This window comes from Phoca vitulina, unplaced genomic scaffold (genome assembly GCF_004348235.1).
Source record: "Phoca vitulina isolate PV1807 unplaced genomic scaffold, GSC_HSeal_1.0 scaffold43, whole genome shotgun sequence".
In the NCBI taxonomy this organism is placed as follows: Eukaryota; Metazoa; Chordata; class Mammalia; order Carnivora; family Phocidae; genus Phoca; species Phoca vitulina.
This window is the reverse complement of record NW_022589746.1, coordinates 3,217,720-3,240,512: the sequence shown is the minus strand read 5'-3', so window position 1 is coordinate 3,240,512 and position 22,793 is coordinate 3,217,720. Positions and strand designations below refer to the sequence as shown.

General features: G+C 45.5%; 1 protein-coding gene across 12 annotated transcripts in view; it reads left to right on the top strand.

The window, feature by feature from the left end:
- Nucleotides 1–17,509, top strand: part of SIPA1L2 (signal induced proliferation associated 1 like 2) — a 212,733-nt gene extending 195,224 nt beyond the window's left edge. For 11 of the 12 annotated variants that reach the window (XM_032430396.1, XM_032430397.1, XM_032430405.1 and 8 more), the window contains 5 exons: nt 1,594–1,725; nt 12,219–12,272; nt 12,847–12,970; nt 13,926–14,007; nt 16,157–17,509. In XM_032430396.1, the coding sequence (XP_032286287.1) occupies nt 1,594–1,725; nt 12,219–12,272; nt 12,847–12,970; nt 13,926–14,007; nt 16,157–16,303 (539 nt within the window). In that variant the 3' untranslated portion in view covers nt 16,304–17,509. The remainder of the gene's footprint in view (nt 1–1,593; nt 1,726–12,218; nt 12,273–12,846; nt 12,971–13,925; nt 14,008–16,156) is intronic. The other variant, XM_032430407.1, reaches the window with a different exon arrangement.
- Nucleotides 17,510–22,793: the final 5,284 nt, after the last annotated feature.

Sequence of the window (22,793 nt, the reverse complement as noted above, 5' to 3'; positions counted from 1 at the left end):
GTCCTGGGATCGAGTCCCACATCGGGCTCCCTGCTTTGCAGGGAGTCTGCTTCCCCCTCTGCTCTGCCTGCCTCTCCCTCTTTCTGACAAATAGATAAAAATCTGAAAAAAAGAAAGAAAGACCACTAACTGTATTTCCCTCCTTTTGCTCTCTGCTTCTCCATACAAGCTGGAGGGAGTTAGCATGCCCTGGGCGTGCCTCTGGTTGTGAAACTTCACGCCCTGAGACCTTCCTAGATCCGGAGTCATCACGTGCTTTGCAAGTGGTCTCCACGAGACTTGCGTACAGGGCGGCAGCGAGCAGAGTGGTTCACCTGCCTGCTGGGTGAATAGCTGGGTGCACTCGCTCACTCACTCACTCTGGGCTTTGGCTTCCTGGCCACCAGGATCAGATGTGTGCCATGGCTCAATGACAGATGGCCACAGATCATGGAATTTCAGGCTGCTCAGGAATCGTCAAAGCATCCCAAGACTGTCAGTACTCCGATGGGGCTTGGGGAAGGTGGCTGAGAGCTGCCTGTGAAGGTGTCAAGCAGGTGGAAGACCGTTAGTGCCCTTCAAGGTCAAGGTCAAGGTCAAACACCACCACTCGCTCTCCGTCCAGATGCCAGCCTTTCATAGCTTCCCCAAAGGGTGTGGGAACAAAAATTACAGGTGCATTGGGTTAATTATGCCCCTTATTTAACTTAATTGCAGGCTCAGACAGCCAGGTGGTCATTATTTTGATTGGTCTCATTAGGCAGATGTGTTCACAGGCAGCTGCATGCCGCGTATGGGGCAGGTTCAGAAAAGACATGTCAGAGACAGTCTGGGTGAAGCCTTTGAAAAATTTGTCCTCAGAGGCGTAGTGAGTTCTAACAACTAGTCTTATCACTGACATAAACACTCCCAGTCCCTAAAAGGTCCATTTGTACAGACAAAGGACAGACAAAATACCGTGCTGGATGGCGAGGGGTTTCTGGTTTAGCCAGTGATGAACCAGCTCAGTAAGTCAGCAAAGCAGTCCAACCCCCGTATTTGTGCCTAGCAGGAGGAAGGACCACCTCTTCTCTTTCTTGCCCGTCAATAATGAAGACAAAGTTAGTCCTCCTGCATTTTTATAATAAACTGATATTTGGGCATCTTGAACGTGTGGTGCTCAGCTTACATAACTGTGTTCTGGAAGCTTTTTAAACCATCAGGCTAGAGAAAGATTGTACCAAACCGTGTGTACACTAGAAGTTTGCAACACTTGAAAGGGGAAAGTAATCCTGCAGAAGACAGGAATCAGTCCTGCAGCTAGTCAGACGCGGATGGATGTCCTCCAGAGAAATCCAGCCTGGGAGGAACCTGCCTGATTTCAATACTGCACCATCGAACCGTTCTAAAATCCCTTCCATCCCAGGGCGTCGCTGGCTGACCTTGAAATGAGTCTGTAGGTCACGGGTTCTCTGCAAACCATCCTTCCAGCCATGTGTCTTTTGGATGATGGCACCGTACTGTCGCCCTTTTCACTGGGGGCCAGAGATCTGTAAGAAGTTCCCCAGCTCCTTGGAGGGGCCACCCGCACCCGCATTGCCATCTGACTGATGCTCTGGCTTTGTTTCTGTTTAGATGAGTTCTGGTTCTCCGACGGGTCCTTATCGGATAAGTCCAAATGCGCAGATCCTGGCCTGATGCCCCTCCCGGACACGGCCACGGGCTTAGATTGGTCCCACCTCGTGGACGCGGCGCGGGCATTTGAAGGTAAAGACTCGCAGCCTCCAGGGCCTGGGACGGCAACATAGGGAACATGGCTGTATTTGGGATTGTCTGAGTTATGGTTTTGGATACTTGGCACATCTTTGTGGATGAAAACTAGCAGGGGAAGGCTTGAGCTGTGACTAAGTACATTTCCTTAGGGAGACGGTGCCATTTCATGAAATGAGCACTGGGCAGAGGACCCCAGACCTGAATTCCAGATCAGGCACCAGCTGTGACCTGGGATAGGTCACTTTTCCTCTTTGACCTCTGTGTTCTTACCTGGCATGTAGAAGTGAATATGTAGGACACAAATCATCTCTTTCCTCTGAGTGTGATGAGGGGATCTAGAAGGGAAGGGCCTTCAGAGGACCTGGTTTGGCGGGGCTAGCACATGCAAGAGGGGTCTGGTGGCTTGGCATAAACACAGATGCAGCATGATCTGCCCGACCTGACCCCCTGGCTCTCCCTGTCTGGGCCTCAGCTTCCTCCTCCAACAGTGTGGTCGCTGAGGGTAGCTGGGCACACCCATCTCTGAGGGCCCCTCCAGCCGCCACACCGACGTGAATTTTAGAAGGAAAATTTCCTGCTCCGTAGGAAATACCCTTTTCCCAGCTCGCAGGTCAGGGCAGACCCAAACAAGGAAGATGCTTCACCTGCATCCTCAGGACTGTCATACCTGTGGGTACGGGGGCAACGCATGACCCAGGATTATGACACGCCATTTGCTGGTGCTGTCCTTCTAGGATTACAGCTGCTCCTGGGGTGACTGGCAGAACTGACAAGGGAGACAGGCCCATTTGAGTAGGGCCCTCCCTGTTCGAGAATCCCCGTGCGCCTGGGCCATGGAGTTCCATGTTCGCAGCCGTCCCCACAGGAGGGGCTGCGGCCGCCTGAGCAGCCCATCTCTTCTCTCCTGCTCTAAGTAATTGGGATCAGTGCCTCCGGTCCTAAGCTTTGGGGGTGGGGCAGGGGGGAAGCTGAAGGCTACTTGCAGGCTAATTCAGACACCTGGGATGTTTAGCTCCAGTAGGTAAGTAAAGGGAAACTCTGTTAGGAAATTTCTGCAAAACGAACAGGCTCTAAGTGCTCCCTTAATAGGAGTGAGGGTCCTTGGTTCACCTCCTTGCAAAGTACTTATTCCATGTGGAAGCCTCAGAATGCCCCATCTGCTCTGTGATGTCGCCTTCATTCCCTTGACATTACCCGAAGTTGGTTCTAGAACCCCAGGCCCATGGCCCAGTTACTTCCTGGGCTTCCAAACTGACCGAGATGCACCTTAGCCCCAAAGGACAGGAACGCTGTCTTCACCTCTGTCCAGAGCAACCCAGGCAGCAGGTAACAGCATTTTCTCTGGCATGTTTTATACACACTGTGTTGTCTTACTGCCCCCAGGAGAATATAAGAACATCTATTCTGTCCTCTGCGGTTTTCTCCACTGCATAAATATTTGCATGGTACTTACCAGGCTGAATTCTGCTTTATTCACTTGTCTGTGTCTTCTTATTAGGTGATGAGTATCTCAAGAGTAGGCTGCTTGTTTTATTTATCTTGTCTTTATTTAACAAGCACATGCCAAGATAACTCAATGAGAAGAGCTAGTCCCGAAGAGTATGTAGGTATCAAATGCACAGGAACCTGGGCTGTACCAACTCAGGGCATAGTTTTTGACCTCTGGAGGTCCATTTGCATTTTATGCTTATTTTTTTAAAATAATATTTATCGGCTTATCTCTGGATCCATACCCCCCCCCCATTTCTGTCTTTGCTTGGTTCCCTTCTACCTCTTCAGAATAAAATCACTGCTTTGAAATGGATCTTTTCAGAAGACGGGCTAAGAGCAGGAAGTGGAGAAAGCAAAGTGGCACACCCAACAGTGACTAAGGTCTCAACGCGGGGACTCTGGTCACAGTCACAGCTCAATAGCCAGGCTGTGAGCCTTTGGACAAGTCCCTTAACTACCATAATGGCCACACTTTGGGCCAACAGTGAATGTTCAACAATAATCCTCTGAGGTCCTTACTGTTTGCATTAGGCTTCATTCAGTCTTCTTGTCTATAAAATGAAGACCTTTACCAAAGAACATGGAAGGCTTCTGACAGTCTTAAACTTCCACTTCTGCGGTCCTATTCATCTGAGAGTAGTTCTGAGCTGGAGTTAGAGTCTGGGTGGGAGTTGGCACCCACGGGCAAAGGAGAAAAATCATGGCATGGAAACACCAGATAGCTGGTGCATCGGATGCATTGCACCTGAGCCAAAGAGAGAGAGCATGGGATTCTCTTTGCCAGGAGAGAGGACTTTGGTTATCTGACCTTTCTGAAGTTTCCAAACATTTACAAATTGTATTTCAAAATTGCAGTAATGTTCAGTGCTACTCCGTAGGGTAGCATACCACTTTGAGACAACAGCCCACTTAGGAAAACACAGTTGGGAATTTGCAACTCCAGACTTTTGCTAATCAGATTCCCTTGTGTCGGTGTCAGGTCCACCCTGACACGCGCTGGCGTGGTGGCGAGTGGGCATCATCAGTCACCTCAGCACTTTACAAAGAAATGTCTTCACTGAGATAACCCAGTTGCCCTGCCTGTGACTTGATCTTTTTGTACCAGTTCCCCAGAACCATTTCTGAGCTAGACTAAACGTGATAAAGATAGTCCAGAAAATCCCCTATGTGTCTGCTTAATTGTTACAAGCTAATAAAGGCAGTTCAGAATGCTTTACTGAGCTCAGAGCGCTCTGGGAATAATGCTGTGCCCATACATTGACGTAAGTAGTCAACACATCTGAAAATGCGCTTCAAAAAATGGAATGTGTCTGCCTATTAATACCATGACCCTCGTAGAATCCACCAGTGTGATTCATCCAAGCAGGTATGCCTCTTCCCTATTGATCTGTTTGTGTTCCACACCTTGGCATATGATGTATTTACCTTTTTTTAAGAGCTAAAATTGACACTGCATACGTGAGTGTAAGAATTTAGATTTTTTTTTACCATACCATTCAAGAATAGAGCAGGGTCGGGTCACCTGGGTGGCTCAGTCGGTTAAGCATCTGCCTTCGACTCAGGTCATGATCCCAGGGTCCTGGGATCGAGCCCCGCATCGGGCTCCCTGCTCCGCGGGAAACCTGCTTCTCCCTCTCCCTCTGCAGCTCCCCCTACTTGTACTCTTTTGCTCAATCTCTTGCTCTCTCAAATAAATAAATAAAATCTTCAAAAAAAAAGAAAAAGATAAAAACCAGAACAGAGCAGGGGCACCACACTAATCTGCCCCAATCAGGGTTGTTTAAATACATCCAAATTCTGTTGGTACACAGAACATAATGGATAGTCTATTACTGTGAGTGAGGCTTCTCCAAAGACAGGAGCATTTCCATACATTTCTGACCACAAGGCAATGAAAATAGAATTAAGAAAAATAGAAGAAAAACACAAAAAATTCTCGCATTTGGAACTCTTAATGTAATTCATAATCATTATTCTAGGAAGCATTCGGGAATACAGGGCATTTTTTCTTTTTTAATAAGTGGTGATAAAAAGATGCTACCTATTAAAATCTTTGGACTGCAGCCAGGGAATAGTCCTTAAACAAAAATGTACTGTTTTCAGAAACATTTATTTAAATGGGGAAAAAAAAAACCATGAAAATTAACCAACTTAACTATACTTTAAAAAGATTCTATAAAAGCTGTGAAAGCAAACAAAAAAGAAGGAAATCAAATAGATTTTTTGTGAACTGACAGATGAATTTTCAATGCAATTTATAAATAAAATCAATGATTAATATTTCTTAGAACATTGTTAAAGCAACATAAATTTGATCAAAAAATGGAAAATACAAATGAACAAGATTAGAAATGAGAAAAGAGGTTAGCATTCGCCAATACATAAGAGAAATAAAAAAATTATTAAGGTATGTCAGGCAGCTATATAGGAAGAAATATGATGAATAAGAATTTTGGATATTACTTTCAAGAAAATGGGACAGAGCATACGAAACTGTCAATGGCAATATGTTAAAGAGCTTAACTGCATCCAGTTGGATTCAAATATGGAGGGTATTGAAAAGTTATCTAAAAATATCCCCAAATCCCAAATGTCACCTGAAACTAATCCGCTTAGAGTTCATTGTTTTCAAAGCTTCAAAGAATAATGATGTCCCTGTATAAATTTTTCTTGAAATTCAGAAGCAGCCAATAATTGCACGAGAGGATTCTTTCCTGATAACACACAAGAAAAGAAAAATCCTGAGACAGTCTCAGTCATTAATCACAACGTTAAGCTTAGATGAAATTCAGGAGGAGATTGAAAAGATTATCCATTGTTATTGGTGAGAGTTTAGCCAGTTTAATAAAGAAAAACTTCTAATTATAGAAAGTTATAGTAGATGAAATAATTAAAAGTTATCATACCAATTTCCCAAAAAGGGTGTATCTAATAGAATGAGGACCTATTTCTAATAAAAATTAAGATTTGAGAGATACCTTTAAAACCTAATGAAGAAGATCTACTTTATTCCAAGTAGTTACGTAATACTTAATGGAAAATGGTCTATAAGCAGGTGCCTTCAGTCCAGAAACTAAACAGGGTCATCCTTTGAGACTGTGTCCTTTCATTCTGTAGTAAAGTACTTGACACATTTATCACCAGCGCAAAGAAAAAAGGAATAAATTTTAAATTTTATACATATGCTTCTGTATCTACAAAATATGAAAGGTAAAAAAGAAATTATTCAGATTAGGAGGACTTGATGAGCACTGAAAAATGTATAGAGTTGTTGAACTATTATATTACACACCTGAAACTAATATAACACTGTTATTTTCATTATACTGGAACTAAAAAAATAAAAATAAAATTTTAAGAAATTATCCAAAATTATAAAACAAAGTAACTAATTAAGATATTTTAAAATATATTTTATAAGCCTTGTTTAAAAGCGTTGTTAATTTTTTCAGTTATCTATTTCTGTATAAAAACCACCCCAGAATTTATGACTGGGAACAAGAGTGTCCCGTGATAATTTATGTCTCATGATTCTGGGGGTTGGTTAGGTTCAGCTGGGTGGTTCTTCTGCTCCCTGTGGCTTCAGTTGGAGTCACTCAGGTGGCTGTATTCAGCTGGAGCTCAGCTGGAACTGGAACATTAAGGTGACTTCAATCATATGTCCAGCTGGGCTCTGGCTGGACCCTGTCTCCAGTAGGGCAATTGTACTTCTTCACGTGTGGCTCAGGGAATCCGATCAGGAGAACAAAAGCAGAAGCTACATGATTTCTCAGGGCCTCCTGGTCTTGGAAGACTCAGAACATGATATCCCCCACATGCTGAAGGCCAGCCCACATCCCAGAGGTGGGAGGTAGGCTCCGCGTCTTGGTGTGAGGGCTGCCATGTGCACATAACCATGTTTGCGGACAATCTTCCACCAGAACAGTAACAAAGGGCATTTAGCTGTATCTGCAAGATCAGATTATACATTCTTTGGAAATTAAGCCGTCATTAGAGTTATAATTCGAGAAGGCAAAGGACATTTCAGTAACTGAAAAGTCCTAATATACGTAAAGATAAGAATGGGTAGGAAGCTTATAGTAAAGATGCTGAATCAATTAATTTCCTGAGTTAATTTGTAGATGTCGTACAATTTCAATTCAGATATCTAAAGGATATGTTAAAGAGCTTAACTGCATCCAGTTGGAAATAGATGAAAAATATTCCACAAAAAAAGTCTCCTGTAAATCAATAATAATTAAACAGCATAGTAGTGATTCAAAAAAATAGAAATTAGTCCTTTTGGAGAAAGAGGGAGAGCCCAGACCAAAAACCGGAATAAAATTTAGAGTTAAATGGGAAAGGAATTTATATATTCCACTTGGATTTAGGATTTAGGAAAGTCAATTCTAGAAACAGTAAAGTAGGATTACCATTTTAGAAGCAAGGTAATGCTTTAATTATCAGATAATGAGAGAGCATACAAAATATAATGTGGCCAGATAAAAGTATTTAAACACTTAGATTTTTATGAACTTGGAAGGGAACATTTAGGTAAATGGGAATATGGGGGAGGATTTGTAGTAAATATGATGGGTAAAACCAGACTATCCCAAGTGCGTGGAGGGGCTTAACCAGCAAAAAACACGAAATCCCTGATAAACAAGCGGTCAAGGCTTATGGACGCACAGTCCACAAAAGTAGAATGACAAAATATAAGTATTTGAAAAATGTTCAATCACACATGTAAATTCAAAATGATAATGAGCTACCGGCTCACACCTTTGGAAGATGAAAAATGGCCCCACACTCTGGGAAACCCTGAAGAATACTCACAGCTGGTATTTTATCCACAAAGATAAAATGATCCATCTTTTTGTGCAGTACGACAATATGAGTTAGAGCCAAACGGTGGACCCCCCTTTGATCAGAAATCCAATTCCTGAGAACTTGCTTACTGGAAATAGGCAGATAACCAAACTCTGCCCATCAGACCAAATGTCAGAACATTGGCATCTCCTTCATAGGCCTGTGAGGGAGAAGGTAGGTTAAGGACAGCGAGCTGAGCTCATGCCCTGGACTCCGCTCTTCTGCGATAGTTAAGTTCAAAAAATGGGCGGAGTCACAGTTCAAGTGTGTTTTAGTGTGTGCAGCCCTTTTGTTTGTCAAGGGCGAGATGTGACGTGACCCTTTGTGCCTGAGAACTCCTCAGTGATCTGTGCGACACAGTAAGATCATCCGCTTATTGGCCTTGCAAGCATCATTCCCTTTATTAGGTGGAATAATGTAAGGTGTGGGTGTGCCAAGTAATATATATATAGTAGAGCCCATCCCCCGCAAGTGTGGGCAAGGGAACAAACCCAACGAGAAAAGCTGGCTGTGGGGCCAGTGGTGAAGCCGGGGAAAGGAGTCTCTTGGAAAGTGCTAGAATTTAAAGCAGTTCTCATTTATCAGAATACCACCAGTAGGCAGTGGGTGGTGCACATCCATTGAACGGATGATGTTTTAAATGCAAACGGGCTTTAAAAGGTGAAATTACAAACGAATGATGGGAGACTGGATTGCTGCGTCCCGCAGCCAACAACAGGCCAGGCTTCTCCTCCCCTCTGGATCTCAACCCTTTGCCGTTGGTGGTGAGAACCACCATCTTCCCACGAGCACGAGGAGGTGTGCGTGCCCTGGGCTTCTGTGTGCAGGACATGTGCAGAGTCAACAGCTCGTTCATCAGGCCCCACTGTGGGAGTGTAACAGTCAAACATGTTGTCCGAAAAAAACACAATGTTTTTAATCTATTAGGCTCCATATGCCCTTGGTCTTTAAACAGAGAGTAATAAGCCTAATTTTTTACAGTGAGCACTGTTTTCAATTGTGAAGCGGCAGCTCAACCTTGATAAAGTCGCTGAAGTTACTGGTACTTGACCACGGACAGAGTGTGTGTGTGTGTGTGTGCGTGCACGCGCACATGTACAAGCATAAACAAAGTGACATAATTAGTTAAAAAAATGGAAAACAAAAATGCTATTATGATGAAAAATGCAAAGTTAATTTAATATAGTAAATCGACTTAAATGATCTCAAAAGTAAGGAAATTGTCTCGGGCCAGCAATAGTAGCTGTTTCTTAAATGAAGCATAATCCCAGCCCTTTTCTTTGCTCATTACTGCGAGGCAGACTCTAGACCATTATCTTGCAGCATTTATGAACAGGCTGCAAAAGGCTTAAGCCAAAGCATTTATGTCCAAAGTGCAGTGTAACCTTTTTATTTTTCTTTCCCTGTTGCCAGTTAAGTCAGCTTTCCACAATCTGATAAGCCCAGTGCTCGGTATCAGTACCTTTAATTTGGTACATGGAGCTACAAAGCCCCAGCTTCTCTGTCATTTGTAGTGATGTGGCAGAGACACAGAAGAGCTTTGTTTGTGGACGTGGGTTCGGTTAGATGGAGCCTCACACTTGCATGGCATTTGTGGCCCCTATCCGGTGCGTATACCCTTCTAGTTTCATGCCCTCGGCAGACATGACTAATCCATCAGAGCCCTCCTCCTCCCTGGTGCGGGCTTGGCCTTCCCGATCTCGAAGTGCTCCGGGCTGCCCATCTGGGCCACGGGAGTTACTCCCAGGCAGCTGTTTTGATGTGGATTGATGTGGAATATCTTGTTGACTATTCATCCTCTTGCATAGTGCCAAATGCACTAACAAGAACCTGCATTGAAATAAGGTTTTCTAAGATGATTTAAAGGGGTGGAGTGTTCCATGTGTACCCCATGCCCCATGTGCGCCCCCTCCCCAGCCAGATGTTCTTGCACGGAGAAGAATGGGAAGGAAAAGGACTAACAGGCTATCTGTGTAGATTGTGGGTGATTGTATCTGCTACAGTCACCTTTCACATGAAGTTCATACTCCCCTGCCTGTCTTCTTAACGGATTTGTCTGTGCCACTTGGTTCAATGTCAGTAACTACTAGGTCACTGAATATTTATCATCACAGAAATAAACTGTGGAAAAATAAAGCTTCCCCTGGAAACTGTCACTAAGGTTAGCTACTTTACAGAGCAGTTAAGTGTCTGGACTTAATCAAGCAGCGTTCTGTTTGGATTTCAACCTCCCAGCTTTTCAGATCCAGAATGAAATCCTCTTTGTGAAATTACACTGTTGGCAAAACTCCCCTTCTGGCTTCTTGCCTCCTGACCGGTAGGACCTTGTTTCTCCCCAAGGAATGCTTGAATGACTGCCAGCAGCAAGTTCTGTTTCTGTCAAATATGTGGATATTTTATCAATTAAGGTAAAAATAGATGGAGCAAGTGAAGACATTTTCATCCAGAGATTTCGGCTGGACCATCAGCCGAAATATATTAAGAAAGATGGAATATATATTAAGAAAGATGGAAACTCACCAAATTATCACTGGATTGCATAAAATCTGGATGAGTCAATAGAACTCTTTTAAAGAGTGAGAAAACTAAATTCTTTATCTGTTTTGACCTTCCTTTTTTGTCAGTAAATTTACTGTAGAAAAAAATAAATTCGCTGTGTTGTTTTGTTTTTTTTTAAGTGTGAGGCATTATTCAGGATCATCACAGAACAGAGGGTTCTCTTGGATGTCATGGCGGCCCCAGACCCTCCCAACCCCACCCCTGGAGCTGCTCAGCCCCTGGCCAGTGTGCCCTATGATTCCTGCCCCCACCTCTGCCATTTACATCCTGTCCTGTGTAGAAGCAGGCAGTACCCAAATTGTGCCATTAATCTTAATTAAATTACAAATTGTCTCCTCACGTGCACAAATCCTACGAGTCAGTACCAAACTGGGAACGTGGTTGTCTCTCAGGAATGCATGGTTACAGAATGTCCCATCATCTTGTAGGTTTGAAGTGTGGAGGACATGCTTAAAGTTTTATAGACCTATTGGTTGAAGGACATCTGTGTACCTGTCACAGATGTTGGGAAATCTGATCTAGGAAAGCAAGCTGCAAGGCTGGAGAACTCCCTGCGGTCATGCAGGGTGCTCAGCACCACTTCCTAGAGGGTTCGGGGTCCCTGGTGGGAGCTCCCAGCACAGTGCCCACGGCGTTCCAGCTCGCTTTCCTTCATGCGCCCTGGCAGCCTCCCCCATTCCTTCTAATTAACAGGAAGTGCAAGACCCTCCATAAACCAGACAAGCAGGTAGCCTCATTAGGAGACTCGTCCAGCAGCCAGAGGGAGACAGAGTGGGATAAATTAAGAACAGAGCACCCCTGACGCGGACTTGAGTGCAATTTCTCAGCCATTAATCAAATCATATGAAAAAGACACCACAGCACTCGTACACCTGCTGTATCCCTTGGATTCCAACTGTAGATGCATACGTGTGCTCAGGCACCAAGGAAAGAGACCAGGGAATGGGGGAAGTGGATAATTAGGTATATTCCCGGTTCTCACCTCCACCTTGTTCAAACGCGGGACTGTTTTTCTGCATGTCATTCAGCACTTCTGGACCGATGCTCTTGGGTGAGTGTTCAGCCTGCAGAGCTGGGCCAGGCTGGTGCCTGTTTCAAAGACTATCACACTCCCTTTCCTGCCCTAGCTCGGGAGACGTTGAATGTGAAGTTACTGGTGCCAAGAATAGAAATGGCCCGATGCTGAGCTAAGGCCGGGTAGTCGAGCTGACCATTGTTAGCACGGCTGTTTCTAGTAAGATTACGAAGCTAAGCTCGCTCACCACCCCACTTTTCACGTTCACGGAGTGGGTCGTTTAAGCAAACCCCAAATGGTCTCGTGTTCTTATGGCTGGACTCGCCTGTGTGAGGCACGCCGCATCTCTTCATTGCACACACGCGCATGCATCCAGCCAGGACAGTTACACGTGCAACGTTGAGCCACATTGCTCGGCATCGCATGTTATTGGCTGTCGTGGGCCACGCCTCATCCAGCATGACACGTGCACAGGCTCTCCGGGACCCCATTATCTGAGTCTTGTGTGGGCCCCAGAGGCTTCCAGGTGCATGGAGATACCACTGTTCATAGGAAATTCTAAATCTTATTTCAGGTCTTGACTCAGATGAAGAACTTGGGCTGCTCTGTCACCACGCGTCCTATCTCGGTGATTGTCCGGGGCTGACCACGGGCTCTGGATGTTCTGTAACCTTTTCTTTTTATGTCCCGTGTCTGCACGTCTGCATGGTTCTCTGAGCTCGGAGGGTTGGCACGCACAGGGGACGTGGGTCCTGGCTGCTGTGTCTCCAGGATGCTCCCCCCACCCCGGGGTTGGGGCCCCCTCGCAGAGGGGTCCGTCTCCTCTGTTCTGTTAATCAGCCACATCATCCTGCGGCGCCGTTATTTCGTTATTTCGTGCCCAGCCGGCAGCTTTAGCATTTCTTGGGATGTGGAAGGAAGAAAGCAAATTGGCTCTAGCAAATCGAGGATCTGCTAATCGTCCCCATGGCTGTGATGTGCGCATGCCATACAGCCCCTGAGGACAGCCAATCCTGACGCTTTCTGATTGTCAGCAGCTTGCCTGAATTTGTTTTTCTTTGTTTTGTTTAAAACAGGGCAGTCTTTGATGGGGGGGTGCGGGGCAGGGTGTTTGGGGTTAGTGACTAAATTCGCTTCCACAAACATGGCCCAGCGGCTAGTACTAAACTTCCTTGGCGTGTGTGTGTGTCTCCCCTCCTCAGACCAGAGAGTGGCGTCCTTCTGTACTCTGACCGATATGCAACACGGGCAGGACCTGGAAGGCGCACCGGAGCCGCCTTTATGTGTAGACCCAGGCAGCAGCAAAGATTTCATGGATGCAACTGGGTATGTGAGCCCCTGGGGAGCCCCCCTCCCCTGCTCTCCCCAGGCCCCTGAGTAACAGGTTCAGCGGAGCCCCAGGCCACCAGGAGATCACTTCCAGCCTGCGCCCCCCACTTGGGTCCTTCAGGATCCAGATATGGGACTGAGTGGGGCCAACCTTGCTCCCTGCCCTGCTGGGGTGGGCAGCTCTTGGTAGCAGAAGTGCTCTGCTATGGGCGGTCCCTGCCTGCTAAGACATGTCACCCCGTGCCCATGGTGACGAGGCTCTGTGACAGAGAGAGGGAGGGTGGCAGCCGGGCTCCACGTCTGCCAGTAATTGCTGCCACAGCCCCGGACGGACAGAGACCTTGCTGATCAGTGTCCCACTGCCAGGCTGCACGTGCGCACCTGCTAGGGGCACAGCTCCCCCCAGAGCCTGGTCCTTGACCCCGGCCTCAGGCGAAGGGACCGTCTCCTTCCCCTATATTCTTGACATGTTTATCACCCACAGAGTCTATATGCTTTACCTAATTGCAACTTTTATATGAACTTGTGTGACCATTAACTGGCCCATTCATCTTGGTAATGAGCTTCATGATATTTTCTTGAGAGAGAAAGGCAAATTGGGGAAATCGAACCTATATTTGGTTCCCAGGACCTCAGTGGTCTACCTAGTCTCAGTTGGCTAAACTGATTTAGATAATCTATCTTCTGGGTTGTGTTTGTTTGTTTATTTGTTACCAACATATAAGCCTGTAGAGATTCTGAATCCCTTTTTAAATCAACAGAGACCCAGAAGGGGTTTTCTACCAAAATACCGTATGTTCCCTTTCCAAATCTGGCATAATATTATTTATTTCCTCGCTGGGCTCTAAGCACATGAAATAATTCTTTGAGTAAAAACTTTACCAACAAAAGTACTGAGTGTTGTGTCTTTACCTCATTGGCCTTGAGTCTTTCTGATTCCACCCTTCTTTAGGGAGCGGTCTCCATCTACACTGACCGGGAAAGTCAATCAGCTGGAGTTGATTCTTCGACAGCTGCAGACTGACCTTCGGAAGGTAAGGGGATCCGTTACAATCCGTCATCAGAAGTCTGTCTTGCACAATCACCCCCTTCTAACCAGTAGAAATAAAAATGAAGACACTCAGGAAAGATAACCGCCCTAGTCAAAGCCAACAATAGATAGAAACAGAGACCCCTACGGTCTAATTCTCCTTTCTGGCCTCCAGCTCATATTTTTCACTCTAAGGGGACCCAAGGATTGCAGGAAATAGGACTAAATGAGGGTGAGCCCTCTGGATGGGCAGTCTTCAGGACGAGGTAGAAACATACAGGCAGCTAGCGTTTTTTGGTTCGGTGAGTGATCAGTTGTACCAACTATTTATGAGCTGACCTGAGAGGAGTTAGTTGCTGCCAGAAAGCCTGTTCTCCCCAAGCTATTGTATTCCCACCGAGTCAGCTACATGACCCTCACAACTTCTGCTCTACACCCTACACGTCCAGGTGTGCGTGGTCGGTCCCCAAAGAAGTTAACTAATTCATTCCCCAAATGTTTGCTGACCCCATGTTGTATCATCAGCACTGTGCTGGGTAACCATCGTGCTGTTCCTGGGAATGGAATGGAGTGTGCTAGCAGGAGGGCAGCGGGGAGATGTCACAGGAAGGGTTTTGTTACTGCTTAGTTCGTTGAAGAAGGGAGAAAATTACAGCTGGTGTCAATGGTGGCGGAATGATCCAGTTGGGAAGGAGATAATGGGGGGAAGAGTCAGAGAGTTATGCCCTGACCTAGTGCACAAGGCGGGGACTGGCCTTGATTCAGAGTGGGGACAGTTTATAGAGAGAGCAGAGTGGAACAGGGTGTGTGTGTGCGTGTGCACGCACATGTATGTGTTTGCACACACGTGCATGCATACATACATTCACACGCACGTAGTCAGAGATAGGTTGGCAGAGTTCCCCTCTGATGGTTTCTTTTTTCCAGTCGTGAGCTGAGAGTGAGTGGTGGTGGGAAGGAGTAGGAAGGGTTTGAGGTCAGAGGGTAAGGTGCAGAGTAGTGAGTAAATGCACTGGGTGAAATTTGATAGGATTTGCCAAGCAAGGCTGAAGGTACATTTGAATTTGCAGCCTCGGTTAAAGCGATCATCTGTTGGCAGAGTTGGTGTTTCTCTCCAGCTTGGATGGCCACCTGTTTGCCTGGGGTGGGAGGTTCCTAGATACAGAATCTCCAGAGCTAGAACCAGAAATGTCCCAAGCAAACTGGGACATCACCCCTCCCCCGGCTGTAGGTGTAGGACAGTTGGAGAGTTGAATATAAGAATTGAGACAGGAAATCAAGACAACGAGAGAGAGAAAGAGACAAAGCCCCTGGCGTATCTATAGTATGGGATTAGACTGAGGGACCTAGAGTATGAGCTGGGTGAGAAGACATGCTGTCACAGCAGGGGACAGTGAAAATAAGGTAAGCCTCGTGCATTAGATAATTATTGGAGGGGTGGATACTGGAGAGACGGTTCTAAAAGGACAAGAGGTGGCAGTCCAGAAATGGGAGGCTAACACAGGAGCACACTGTGCTTTTTATGGGTAATGGCAAGGTACAAGATGTGGCTGTGGGAGCAGGGGTTGAGGAGGGGTGGGTTTCCAGATCACAGAGAGGAAGTGGTGGAGAGACTGGATTGGATTTGGAATCATCAGCAAACATGACAAGTGGTAGGGGAGAGAAGAAAAGCGAACCACATTCTAGAGTCCTCCATGAGTGATGGGAGGGGCTGGAGACAGCGTAGATAATTGCGGTGAGCAGGGGTGGCAGGTCCCCTAACCTGATGTCACACTTCTCAGAGGAGCTGAAGTTTTAGGGAAGAAACTCCCCGGGCACTGAGAGATAAGCTGTTTGCCAGACCACCAAGCCTTGAGTCTTTCCGCTACAGGCGGGCACCGTCTCTCCCCTCAGCAGCCGGGGAAGCGGTGTGCTCAGGAGAGAGCCGGGATTCTTCTAGAGGCGTGAGGATGAAGGGATTTTCAGGGAAGAGGTTGACCGTTTCCAGGGTTTTCAGGGCAGAGTCCCAGTTGCACGGGTCACAACAAAAGGGGCGAAGGGGTCTTGGAGAGGCGGGCCGCTGAGTGGCCTCGGGCACGTGGGACGCTCGGAGGCACGCTGGGAGAGGGGATGTGCGGCCCACGTGTGACGCCGTGTGTGTGCACTCTTCCCAGGAGAAGCAGGACAAGGCGGTCCTCCAGGCCGAAGTGCAGCACCTGCGCCAAGACAACATGCGGCTGCAGGAGGAGTCGCAGACGGCCACTGCGCAGCTGCGGAAGTTCACCGAGTGGTTCTTCAACACCATCGACAAAAAGTCTTAACCCGGCCCTGGCCCGCCGGGGGGAGCCTCGGGGAGACGCCCCGCACCCCCCTCCCACCCCCCGGGAACTCGCCAACGCGTGGTTTCTCAGTGTGCTTGCAGCCAATCGTAGATGTTTTTGCCGTCCCACCCCGTCTAGCACCATTCACCCCCGCAGGGTAGGGAGGCGACTCTTTCCTTGGAAGCCATCTGGTGACAGCAGAGAGGACAGCGAGGCCGTGCGCACATGAATGTAACTCCCGGCGTCGGTTGGGGCCTCTTTGTGTCGGACTCCGCTGCCCCGGTGCTCAGGCGCGGGCATTCCTCAAGAGGGGAGAGGGTGGGGCTTCACGTCCTATGGATCAGGTGACCTGGTAGAGATGGGAAAAGCAAGTGACCAGAGTTTGGGCTTTAGTATTGTAACATAAACCCAGAAACAAATAATCAGACATATACTTTAATGTTAAAGGTGCTCTATTTTTTTGGATGTATAGTAGTTTTATTTCTCACAACCACATTATCATAGCAATAAGAAAGAGGCATAGTTAACTAGTTGGGAGAAGCCGTGTGGGAAAATTAAAAAACAAAAAAAGCACTGATGTCTTGAACACTAGTTTGAATGCAGTTCATTTAGAGACTTATTTATTTGCAGGAGCAAACGGTGCCTGAATATTAACAGTGTTCTGATTGAAAAAAAAAAAAAAAGATACATATGCCTTGTATATGGCTCAGTAAGCAGTCCCTTCAACTCTTAGTTCACTGTGTATAGTTAACGCTCTGCTGAGAGTAGCGCACGCCTGCTTACGTCCTAGAACCTTCTAGAACCTCCCGTCGGCGGGGAGCCAGCAGAATCCCATGTATACAATGCCAAATTTGTTTATCTTTGTACAGAAGCTTTGATGAAGTGTCTTGTATTTAACGCCCTTATTTAAGCTTATTTAACCTTAAATTGTTAATTTTATAAACTTTGGTTTGACCTGCACTACAACGAGGGAGGTGTAGGTAGCAGCAAGCTCTGGAAGGCCGAGCTTGCCCGGAACAGACTGAGAAGCAGGGCTGGAAATTCTAACAACTGGATGCTGCTAGTAATAAGTCCTTTGTATTGCTTTACCATTTTTAACTGTTCTATTTGAGATGAACATACATTTTGCTTTTTTAATAAATGTTCAAAAGAGGCCATGTCAGTCACGGTGTTGTCAGGTGAATGTATATTTTTAGCATCTCTGTGTCAATAATTTGAGTCTATGGGAATTTGTTCGGGGTCATTAAGTATCTTAATCAGTACTGAATCCTGCTTTGCGGCCTTCTTATTGAATCGCAGACTCATTCGAAGGAAAGAGTAACTCGTATTAATAGCTGCTGTGTTCCACACACTCCCCTCTGCACATTTCATCAGCAGGATTCCCATTGTTCCAGCTCAGGAAACAGGCTCAAGTTAAGTGATTTACCCCAGCCAGGAATTTGGTGTTGCTTCCAAGAAGATACAGAAGGCAAAAGAGTAGGAATTTGAAAAATAATCGGGAAGAGGTAAACTATAAATTTGAATCAAATGTAGGATGAAGAAGACACAGAATGTGGGCCCAAGTGGGAAGGGAACCCCAGTAAGGTACAAAGTTCTCAACCTTCTGAGAACAGAAATTATACGAAGAATTTGGAGGAAGGAAAGTGATTTCTAGAACTTACCCTAAAAGGGATGTCTTTCATGGGCTGCATCTGAGAGGTGTACTGAAAATATTCTTAACATTCCTATACCTGATGTAGAAGTAGGCCACCCTGTGAACGATACAGGTGCGCTTCCAAAATGCCTCCAGTGAATGCAGTTCTTCAGGGAGTCAGGACGTTATGGACCAGGGAGAGATCTTCCTCGCCCCCTTTCTTTCCTGTCACTGTGTGCCAGATGCCCAAGAGCCAACCAACAGGGGTCAAGACCCGGCGGGGCCTGTCTGCCTGGGGCATGCAGTCTATGTGGGGGGACAGACATAAGATTATTTCAAAATGTGAGAGGCAGAAATAAAGAGTGCCTGGGATGGCTTCCTTAAATAATCATTATAACAACTGACATTGTTTGGATGGTCCTATGTGCCAGGCACCATCCTGGCCCTTTAATATATGCATAGCAGCCTGTGAGGTAATTATTATACGCACTCCCTCTATACAAATCAGGAATTGAGACATAGTGGCTCGTGGGAGGCCCCTGTGGGTGGGAGACTTTGAAGTTGGAAAGAAAGCCAGCCATGAGAAGCTGGGGGAAGAATATTCTAGAAAGAGGGGGCACAGAGTTCAAGGGCCCTGAGGCTGTAGAAAGTCAGGATGCATGGAACATAGGTAGTAATGGGGAAAGTGATAGGAACGCGTTGGAAAGATAGGTAAAGCCAGATCATTAAAGAATTATAAGCTGTGGTAGAGTCTGGATTTTGTTCTAGTCAAAAGGAGGCTGTTGAAGCAGGAAAGAGCAAAATAAGATCTGTGTTTCTAAACACTATTAGGAAAATGAATGAATGAATGAATGAATGCGTGAATGACTATTTGGACCTCTGAAGGAGAAAGGATCACCTAGGACGGGCATCTGCAAACTTCTGTGTGGAGACACGTAGTATATTTTAGAGCTTGGGTGTCACATTCTATCTCTATTGTATATTTTTAAATTCTGGTTACCCCTGAAAGCTGGAAGATCACTCCACCCTTTGCTTTCGGGCCACCCACCAGCATAGCTGACCAACCCCTGGGATAAGAGAAAGAGTAGAAAAGAGAGACCAGGGGTACCTGGGTTCAGTTTGTTGAGTGTCCGACTCTTGGTTTCAGCTCAGGTCAAGATCTCGGGGTCATGAGATTGAGCCCCAAGTCCGGCTCCCCGCTCTGTGGACAGTCTCCTGGAGATTCTCTCCCTCTGCGCATCCACCTGCACTCACTTGCTCTCTCCCTCTTTCTCTTTCCCCAAAATAATAAAATAAAAATTAAAAAAAAAAGAAAAGAGAGACAGGTCCCAGGGAGAGGTGGGTGCAGCACAGCTACAATGGAACGGGAAAGGTGGAGAAAAGTAGGTGAGTCACCCTTGGAAGATAGAGCCCACAGAACTGCTGATGGGTTGGAGACAGGAGGGAAAGTTTTGATTCAGAGATAAGCCCTAAACTTCAGAAGAAAGAATGGACTCCATGTTCATCAGAAAGTTTTCCATAAATCTGTCCCAACTTTCAATAAAAGCTTGACAGCAGGTGGTCCTGGGCAAGGGCCTGAGAGCATCGCTGACCAGCAGTGGATGCATGTGCTATGGAGGGCAAGAAGCAGACAGAAATGTTGACATTGTTTAGAGAAAAGACAGAAATCTGACCAAAACCTAGCTGAATGGAGAGCGATCCCACCTTCCTAAAGTGAACCTGCAGACAAAACCAGAAGGTATTTTTTGAAGAAGTACTTCTCAGGCTACACTAGCATAAGATTGAATCATCTCTCAAGTCTGCCCCTAAAGGGCCGTGCCAAAGAATGGCCAAAGTGATGTTGGCCTGTTAAACTTTTTTCAAAGCGGTGCTGCCAGTCAACAGCCAAGCCATAGAAAAGTCTCCTCATGCTCCTATAGTACAAGTGGTTTTGTGCAACTTCGCATCCTAGTGAACACTGTTGGTTACAAGATGTACCCTTTACCAACTAAACACGTTGACTTTCTGGAACATTCACCAAGTATAAACTAATTAAATATTGGAATACATCCACTAAAATTATTTTTACTTTGGAATAATTAATACCCAGCAGGTTTTTTTCTAACCATATGGAGTGATCTATTATGTATTAAGGCCAGTCGACTATGTGACAGAGTTAATTTGTATTTTAGAGGCGTCCATCCTGCTATTCTCTGTATCAAGGTTTATCATTAAAAATACAAGTTAAATTTGGGAGGGGCATGATCCCAGTCCTGCCTCTGCTGATCTCACAATTCTCTTTTGAAATGCCAGGAGTCTGTTGTTCTGATGGCCCATTAAAATGCAGAAATTGACTATGTATCAGTAACCAAAGTCTTCATCAAACTCAAAGCCATAAAACTAGAGCTTCCTGTCTACAGATTCAAAGAGATATCTACAAAAAAACAGTAAGAATAATGTTCTTGAAAGATTTCTTCACGAAGAACTATAACTGGTTAATACTGGAATACCAGGATATTAAAATAACTTGCTCCTTATATAAAAATATGAGTCCGAGAGACCTGGAATTGTGGATTAGAACGAAAGCTGACGTAAAATTTAGACTGACCAGCGATGAATTCCCTAGTTTTGGAGAAACTGTGAACATAGCCCCTTGAAGAGTCAACCCCACTCTTGTTTCCAACCAGGTGGAAAGCATGTCACTACCAACAAGACGCCATCTTTATGGCCACCCTCCTCACCACTGGAGTCACCGTGAAATACATTTGGGCAAAACTTTGTAAGAGGCAAAGGCCCATCACTTCAAGTTCCAGCTTCTGGAGATTATTAAATAACCTCAGATCCTCTGATGTCAAGCCAATGTAGGTCTTTCAGAATTTCCAAGTTGGGGATGGGGGAGGGACAAAAGGAAGTGATACAGATTTTTACAGACACTTTGCTCCTTGGAATTACTGGTAAGGGTAAGTTGCAGGTCACTTGAGTGTTTGTGGATTTGATGCTTAAAAATTTTAAACCACTCCCCTAGATCTAGTGTACCCAGTTCAGGCATGCTACTCCGTAGCGGAAAAGAAAGTAAATAGAGTTGACTGGGTTTCATTCAACACCTGCTTAGAGGCAGGTGGGAGGTAAATGTGTTTGTTTATGCTCCACAGGATGGAAAATGGCAAGAAACCTGTCTAAATCCAAGGCATGCGTTAGGTTTCTGACCTTTGACCTCCAAACTAACCCAAAGACCAAGCTTCCTGGCTTGTCAACAATAGGAATTAGGCAGAAGCTTAAGCACAAAGAAAAGTCCCCTTATGAATTTTATAAAAGGCTTAAATCATCACCCCCAAAGGTGACATTCTTGCATTTTTAACATGGAAGATTTGGGGGCTTGTAAGTTACCTTTAAAAAGTCCTTTAAGCCCTTCCCATTTATCTTAATATCAGAAAATGCATTGCCCTCTTAAATCCTTACAATCAAGGTTTTGGTAAAGCGATTTGCAGACTCTGAAATACACCAGCCTCTGGTTTTCATCCCTAATATCAGAGACCTGCCTAATATGTGCAGAGCAGCTTGGTTTTTCAGAAGAGCAAATAAAAAAATAATCAGCTCCCTTGACATGCAAATGTCCTTTGGCTGCTGAACTATAGCCGAGTTATTAAAGAACAAAATTAAGGGTTAGACTACCAATATCCTGGGCATCAATACCCATCGATCGGACGGTTAGGCACGGGTGATGTTGTTGTTTGAATATCAGCTGCTCTCCCAGCCTCCTCACATGCAGTGAAATCATTATGAAGTCTGTGCTCAAGGGGGATTCAGAGTCGTAGCATTTCAGTAAATTATCTGCCTCAACTGAATGGGTGCTGGCTGAGAGAATAGCTATAAATACACATCTGCAGATGGAGATTTCAGGCCCTGGCAGTCTCCTCTATCACTGCGCATAACAGAAATAGGGCCTGGGCGTCTGGGTCCTTGCCCCTCTTCTCCACAACCGGGATCAGTGATAGGAAACCAAGAGGGACCTAGCTGAATGCCCCATTAAATTGGAATAATTAAATATGGCAGTCATGTGCTCTTCTAGGATCCGATTAGACACCTTGTAGAAGTCATTACAGAACCCCATCTGGGCTGAGGGCTTGCCAAACAGCAGGCGGAGACTCACAGTCCCCACTTCCATGACTCCAGAATTCCAAGGCTGTGCATTCTATATCCCTTTAAATTAAATACTTGAGAACCCAAATAGCACTATTCCAGAGAGAAAATGGCACTTTCCTGCAGCAGGGCACCAAAGCCGGTGGGTTTAGCCCCTCAACTCCTACTTGATTCTATTTTGTTGCTACTCTTGAACTATCTGAAGGCCATTGCTCAGCCAACATTGTCCTAAAACCATTTCATTTCTGAATGGCAAAGTGGAGGCTTGGTAGGGACCCAGGTAAAGAGACTGGTGTATGGGGCCACACTGTTTATACTAATCCCATTGAGATGAGCTCTGAAATCAAGCATTTCTCCCTAGTTTAGCAGATCTTGTTCTATTCTTTCAAAGCAAAAGCCTCTTCAGTGATTTGTCCTGAAATGTACAACTGAACTAAACTTGGCTGCCCTAATTGTCTCCTATTTCATTGTTTGTATGAGGATCATTCCTGCCCTTGACTGATTTCCAAATGCAAGATTATATTGCTTAAATATTATCCAATAACAGAGCCACATGTGGAAAGATGTCTACAAGAATCCTCCCTTCTTTTGTCCAAAGAACCAATTTGGGTGCATGAACTTCGTTCTCCCATATAAATACATTATATTAATGAATGTGAACATCGGACTTATGGATGTACATTTTACTTATAAAGGTTTTTGCCAGTATAAATGGCCATTTTCAATATTCTTGCTTGG